The sequence below is a fragment of the Cibotium barometz genome, chromosome 14, assembly GCF_041138505.1.
Source record: "Cibotium barometz isolate CiBa-2024 chromosome 14, ASM4113850v1, whole genome shotgun sequence".
NCBI classification, from domain to species: Eukaryota; Viridiplantae; Streptophyta; class Polypodiopsida; order Cyatheales; family Cibotiaceae; genus Cibotium; species Cibotium barometz.
Genome location: NC_141059.1, coordinates 52,858,715 through 52,865,428, shown reverse-complemented (window position 1 = coordinate 52,865,428; position 6,714 = coordinate 52,858,715). Strand labels below are relative to the sequence as shown.

At 44.3% G+C, this 6,714-nt stretch overlaps 1 protein-coding gene across 1 annotated transcript in view; it reads right to left on the bottom strand.

Moving 5' to 3' along the window:
• LOC147632180 (uncharacterized) overlaps positions 1–5,593 on the bottom strand; it is a 7,156-nt gene extending 1,563 nt beyond the window's left edge. The window contains exons 1-5 of the mRNA XM_086808819.1: positions 5,326–5,593; positions 1,179–1,323; positions 881–1,049; positions 443–713; positions 54–319 (exon numbers count right to left, since the gene is read on the bottom strand). Coding sequence (XP_086664945.1) covers positions 54–319; positions 443–713; positions 881–1,049; positions 1,179–1,323; positions 5,326–5,476 — 1,002 coding nt within the window. The 5' untranslated portion in view covers positions 5,477–5,593. The remainder of the gene's footprint in view (positions 1–53; positions 320–442; positions 714–880; positions 1,050–1,178; positions 1,324–5,325) is intronic.
• Between the last annotated feature and the right edge of the window lie 1,121 nt (positions 5,594–6,714).

Below are 6,714 nucleotides of genomic sequence, written 5' to 3'. Positions count from 1 at the left end.
CTAGACAAATCACCAAGTTTCTTGGCATCCCCCTTTGCGAAATGCTTACTTACATTGATGACAACTGGGGAGAGGAGAGTGGCAGCAGAGACCAGAAACACTATTTGCATGTAAATTTCCACCCTGAGTGATGACCTTGCCATGAAGCGAGAAGCCAGTGAGCTGCCGATCATGGAAGATAACATGAATATGGCAAAAATGAATCCATGAGGTATATCTTCATCATGGGGGCTGAGTGCAGGCGTCCACAAGAACACAAATGTGTACATTGAGCCCTCAAACAAGGACTGTATTGCTCCAAGCAAAGCAATCTTCTCATCTGCTCGACAGGCAACCACATGTAGCAGGTCAAGTTCAAGCATCAGACTCATGCTTAATGAGAAATAAGATTCACAGAGGTCCCCTCAGGATAAAGTTTGCTGATAGAAAAAAGGTAAATCACCAGAAGCAATTGCAGATGCTGCAGCTTTGAATTGATCCAACAGACTTTTGCCCTCAGAAGAGTCACCATAATTCTCCGCCCATGTGTATAATATGATAGACATGCCCAACGCCAGTACACATGAAGCCGCATCAAATGGAGATACAGGCCCAAGGGACAAAGTGTCGGCCAAGAGATTGGCAAACAACCCCGCTAGAATGGCTACAAGCCCATTACCAAGAAACACCGCTTTTGAAAAGGTCAAGGACAGCCACTGCGCTTCAAAACCTCTCTACAAAAAGCAAAACAAAGTTGCTAAAAAAAGCAATGCAAAGCCCAGGAGATAGAAGCTTGTTGTAGCTAGGCTCTGGCAGGTCAAGCAAGCTTTTACTTGAGCCTAGAAAAAGAAATTAGAACCATAAGTGAAGGTGCAATTGATAAGGAAAGTGTCCATGATACCTTGAAATGCTCTGCAACTAGCCAAGACTCGAAAGCGGAAAACAATAGAGATGTTGCGATTCCGCCTAGTATTCGGCCTAACATTAGCACCTTGTATTGAGGAGAATGCTTAGTCATGCAGCTCAAAATATATGTTATGCAGTACGTGATACTAGCCCTCTTCCGCCCACTGTGAGTAGCAAGGAAAAAAGGCACGAAGGCAATTAAAAAGAGCAATACTACTACAGCAGCCATGACATCAACATCGACTTCACATATTGTCAAAAAAATGCTTCTCAATAAGTTGTTATAAACTCACTATTTGTCACCAAGAGAACCCACAAAAGTGCCAAATATCATCGATGACCCAAAACCAGCAATGAAAAGCCGTCCAATATCACCTTTAGAGAAGCCATACTGGGTGTATAGAAAATAGACGTAAGGACCTTGCAACCAATCACCAGCTGTTTAAAAAAAACAAAAAAACTCAACCATCAGGCTTGAAAATAAAACTTTGGTAAATTGCAATCACATGGAATATGCATCTTTTCACCTGCATAGAAACTGCATTTTAGTTATCCAAAACAAAACTATCATGCTCAAAGTGAACTGGGGAGTGCCGAAAAACACCAACACATGCACATGCACACCTGCTTGCATCAATTATAGACATTACTTTGAAGCACACCAAACCTCCACAGAAGCATAGCAGGATATTTAACAAGGGTTTTGTGCATGTGCAACACAAGGCCAAAGAAAGGATGGACCCAAAGAAAATGGCCGTTATATTGGCTTGGCCAAAAGCAGAAGATTTACCTGCCTTGGGATATCTCTAAGGGTTGAAAAAATCTGTACAATGCTCCTCTAAGATTGTTGTGCCGATGACCAATCTTCTCTAAGATCAATCATCAAACTACATAAGAGAACACAAATCTTCAAGGCCTCCATCTTGCAGACTCTGCTCCAATCCCTAGCACCAGGAGCACATGGAGAAGATTGTCCCCTTGTGACTTCCACTCTCATAACAGTCTAGCAAATAATCCCCAAGGAGGGGGCCGGTCTGGCCATTGGGGACCCAATGCTGGTGTCACATTTGAATGAACCTCTTTCTAGTCTCTTAAATTTCAGTACTCTTATTGATTTATAAAAAATTTAGCCCATCAAATTCTTGACTAGAATCCTGTCTTTATTGCTGTCTAAACAATTCGCCAAATCAAATTTATCATTAAGAGTAATCAAAGCTCTACCTAGCCAATATTGTGTGTGGCACTACAAGAGAAGAACTTTGGCATTTTATCGCGAGGACAAAGATAAGATACCTGAAGATGAAGATGTAGCTAAAAAGACTTGGAAACTAACGGATCAAAGAGCCTTTGGCCTAATAGCCCTTGGCCTCTTTAACAATTTTATCCATCATGTTGGAGATCTCCTGATATCCAAGGAGGCCTATGAGGTGCTAGATAAACTCTTCCAAGCTCAGGGTAAGAATTCTAAAGTTTCATTGTAGATAGAGTTCTATAGACTCATCCTGTAACCACATGAGATCTTCGATCCTCATGTTTGTGAGCAAAATGAAGTCCCTCATGAGCCAACTTGCTGCACTCAAAGCGAAAGTGGAGGAAGCTGTGACCATACTGTGTTGATAAAGTCAACGCCATAGGAGCTTTACGGGAACCTCATCCCCGCCTTGAAGAACCTACCCAATCTTACCTTGGAAGGGATCATAACCTCAATCAAGGAAGAGGAGATGAAAATAAAGAATAGAGAAGTAGAGGGGGACAACTTCTTCTTTACCAACAAGAACTACAAAGGTATCAAGTGTTCCCTTTGTGGTAGGAACAACCATGCGAAGAAGGATTGTTACTTGAGGAAGCCATGTAAACATTGTGGGAAAAACCACCACAATAAAAAGTATTGCTTCCACTAAAAGGAAGATGGCAACTTCATTGAGGAGACAGAGTTGTCCATAGAGGATGCAAACTATTGTAATGATGAATGGACTTTTTAAAAGTCCAAGTTTGTGTTGTTTTCAGTTGTGTTGTGTGTTTTGTGAGTCTATGACCCAATCTTGTGTGTACTCTACCCTTTGAATCCCATAACTAGCCTATGAAACTAGAGCCATGTTATTTATCCTTGAGCACGAAAACTCGCATGACAATCCATGAGCCTAGATTTATCCGAGACGCAGTATGAGGTAAACCCTTCTGTCGGGCGGGGGGGGAGGGGGGGGGTTTGTTGGGAATCAAGGTCTTACATGTGCATGTGAATCAAGGTCTTACGTGTGCATGTGAACCACCTCTTAGAGGGGTCACTTATGTGTTTGCCTATGTGTATGAACCACCTCTTAGAGGTGGTCACAATAACATCTAGATATTTGTGTGTGATATTGCATAAGCACTAATGTCAAGAGAAGAACCTTTGGGCCTATAAAGATCTTGCACTTTCATTGAAATAAACACACAACTATCCCATCATTGACTCATGCAAGTCTCTCTCTCTTTAAGCTTTCATTGCATCTACTTTAGCTTCAGCCTTGTTTGTTTATCAGCCTCCATACATGCAACAAGAAAACGAACAGCCAGTTCTGAAGGGAGGGCTGCCAAATTCATAGCTCTAACTTACGAACATGCACGGTGAGAGCCACAGGCTCTACCAATGAGAGTAGTCTTCATTTCATTGTCGATGTCACTTTAGAGGATGAGCAGCTCATCTTGTGACCTATGAGAGTGGAGAAGGATTGGCTTGGGCAGAAGCCATAATGCCAACCAAGGGACAGGCGGCCGACTTGAACTGTTGGGGCAGGCATCGAAGCAAGGGGGGGGGGGGGGGGGCGGGAGGAGTAAGGGCTGGAAAGCAGAAGCGCATCGGTAAGCAGAGATAAGCAGGACAGCAGTGAACGAAGGGCTGGAAGGTGGGCAGGATGATGGGCTGGGCGTGGTGAACGGTGGGCAGAAGGAGAAGTGCGCAGCAATGAGGGGATGGAGGAGGAGACATGCATATGGCAGGCGAGGAAATGGCGGGCAGAAAGGCTGGAAGCAGCAGTATAGAGAGGAGGGAGGGCGTGGTAAATGGCAGGCAGGAGGGCTGAAGGAGGCGGCGCACAGATGCGCACACAAGGAGGGCGGCTGCGCAGCAGTACGGAGCCTCGAATGGCAGGCAGGATGGCTGAAGGAGGCGGCGCACAGATGCGCACACAAGGAGGGGGGCTGCGCAGCAGTACGGGGAGCCTCTATCCTTCTTTTAGCTTTAGAACTTTTTAGGGGACCAAGCATTGGCACCCAACAAGCAGGGAAATGCGGGTCTGAGCATAGAAGTGCCCATAGGTACTGGTGGTTACAAGGCTGATGAAACCATTCTGAGAAGTCTTGTGTTCATGTGGGGTTTCCTGAAACCCATGTTGGTGGTCCATTATCCATATGCAGAGATAAACAGGTTCCTGGATGTTATTTCAGGAGTGTTGTTCACAAGAGGCAGTTCTGCCGCACCTTGTCAGCATGAAACCCACAAAGAAACTTCCTGATGAATCTCTGAAAATTTGATTTCCCAGATCTTGGCCAGTCTGTACCTAGGCACTTCAACTAGAGCTTTTGCACTCATCGGGTTCAATGCTCACTTAACCCGGTTTGTAGTGTAATTTTCCCAGCTGAAATTTAAAATTCCCGTTTGGAAATTCGGCATTGTCTTTAATTTTAAGGAATGAAATTAACATGTTTTAATTATAAATCCCAGAATTTAGTATGGTTTTTAGAGATTTTTAGGTCTAAATCCCGGTTAGGGTTTAGCATTGCCTTTAATTTTAAGGGTTTAAAAAAACAATTTTTTCGAGAACTGATCTGGATACTGGACAGCATCGATTTCAGTGGGGGGGAATGTGGCATAACTACCCCTAAGATCCGCTGGCAGACAGTTTTACATGGAATGGGCACCGTCTTGGGCAGCCAGGATGGGATGTAGCCTGTAGGCTTGGCTGGGCCAGATATAGATCACTAACGGGTGGCCAAGTGTGCACCTGTGGGAAAAGGGATGGCAGTTGCTCTCTGGAGCATGTGCGAGCATACGCAAGTCGAAAGATTCTCTGCTGCGATATGTGACACATGAGCAAGTGCATGCGTCAACACACATGTTCCATGATTAGATCTATAGCATGTGCTGGAAAAGTTTCCATATAAAAACCTCAATGTCCACGTTTTCCGTACAGCTAATCGCTGTAACATTATAACAACACAAACACAATGCAAGTATCAAAACCCCCTACCTAATCAGAGACAATGCTATGCCTTATGCAGCATCTACAGATCTCACAGTAAGCAGTAAGCATGAGAAGATCTAATGGGTTTACTGAGCAAGCTCATAGATCTTCGATTACTGGGCACAAGATTGAAAGATTCAAACGCAAAATGGGCATTTTTGCGCAGGAATCATCGAGGGGAGGCATGGGCGGGGGGGGGGGGGGGGGGGGCACATACCCATCATGAGGCAGTAGACCACAAGATAGTTGTTCTTGAAGGAGGAGAATGCGGCGTTGGTGATGATGCGGTCCTTGTTAGACTTGCCCAGCTCCACAGCGCCAAGCAGAAGCAGGAGGACAACAAAGAGGGCGATGTAGAAGGCCTCCATGGTTTCTTTCTTGCGCAAGAGAACTTGGGATATGTTCACACTTCATATCATCAGAGCTGATCGTTAGCTTTAATAGTCCTTCTCTCCTTTTCACTCTCTCTTCAAGAAAGGCAAGAAATTCTTCTCTTGGGCACACACACAAACATGAGTACAACCCACCCTTCCAAATATTTGCCAATACTTCGTGGTGGGAAAGCCATCACTACATATGCATACCATATGATAGGGACTATGTGTTTTAGGAGCCCGCACCTTCTAAGTTCTCTCCTAAATTTTCATTGTTCTACTCCGCTGCTTATGCATTAGAGAGCTTCTCCAAAGCAAGCTAATTCTCAATCCTTCTGTGATGATCAGTGCCTCAAACTAGCCAGGCTTCAACTCCACTAATAGTTGAAAATTTTAACGATGATGGTTTCCATACATGATGTCTAGTAAAACTCAAATAGTGGACTTTGGGGGATTGTGAGTGGAAGAGAGAAGTGTCCCGAATTGGAAGAAGAGAAAAGTTTTTGGCTTGGAAGAGATGGGAGAGTCCTAGCCATCATTGCATTAGGGCTAGGAGATAGTTTCATCCATCATATTGCATCAAAAGAATATTCAAAAGGAGCATGGGATGAACTAGAAAATTTGTTTGCTCCCAAACAAAAGAACTCAAAAATGAGCCTGAAATTTTAGTCTGTTGGATTAGACATAAAAGAAAGTAAGTCGCTTCAAGCTCACTTAAACAAAATGATAAATGTCATACAACTTCTTGTATGTGTTAGAGCTCCAGTGGAGGAGGAGGATGCTATAGGAATCCTTCTTGAGAGCTTGACCTTGGAAGCATTTACTTTCTTGGAAGCATCCTTAATTGAAGAGGAGAAAAGACTCATAACAATGCGGGTGGACCTTCACCACATGAGAAGAAAGAATTGGTGGCTACCTTGAAAATCCACCCAACCCTACTTCCACTACCATTGAAGCAGCAAGCTTATTTTGACATCTACTCTCTCTCTATACCCGCTATTACCCCCATCCTCTCTCTCTTGTCCCCTCATCCTCCCTCCTCTCCTCCTAGCCCAACCCTCTCTCTCTCTCTCTCTCTCTCTCTCTCTCTCTCTCTCTCTCTAGAGAGAGAGAGAGAGAGAGAGAGAGAGGATAGTAGAAAATTAGAGAGGGTGTTGAGAAGTGTGGTGCCATAGAGCACATGTAGAGGTAGAGAGTGAGTAGGTGAGCATGAAGCGATATGGCAAAGCTGG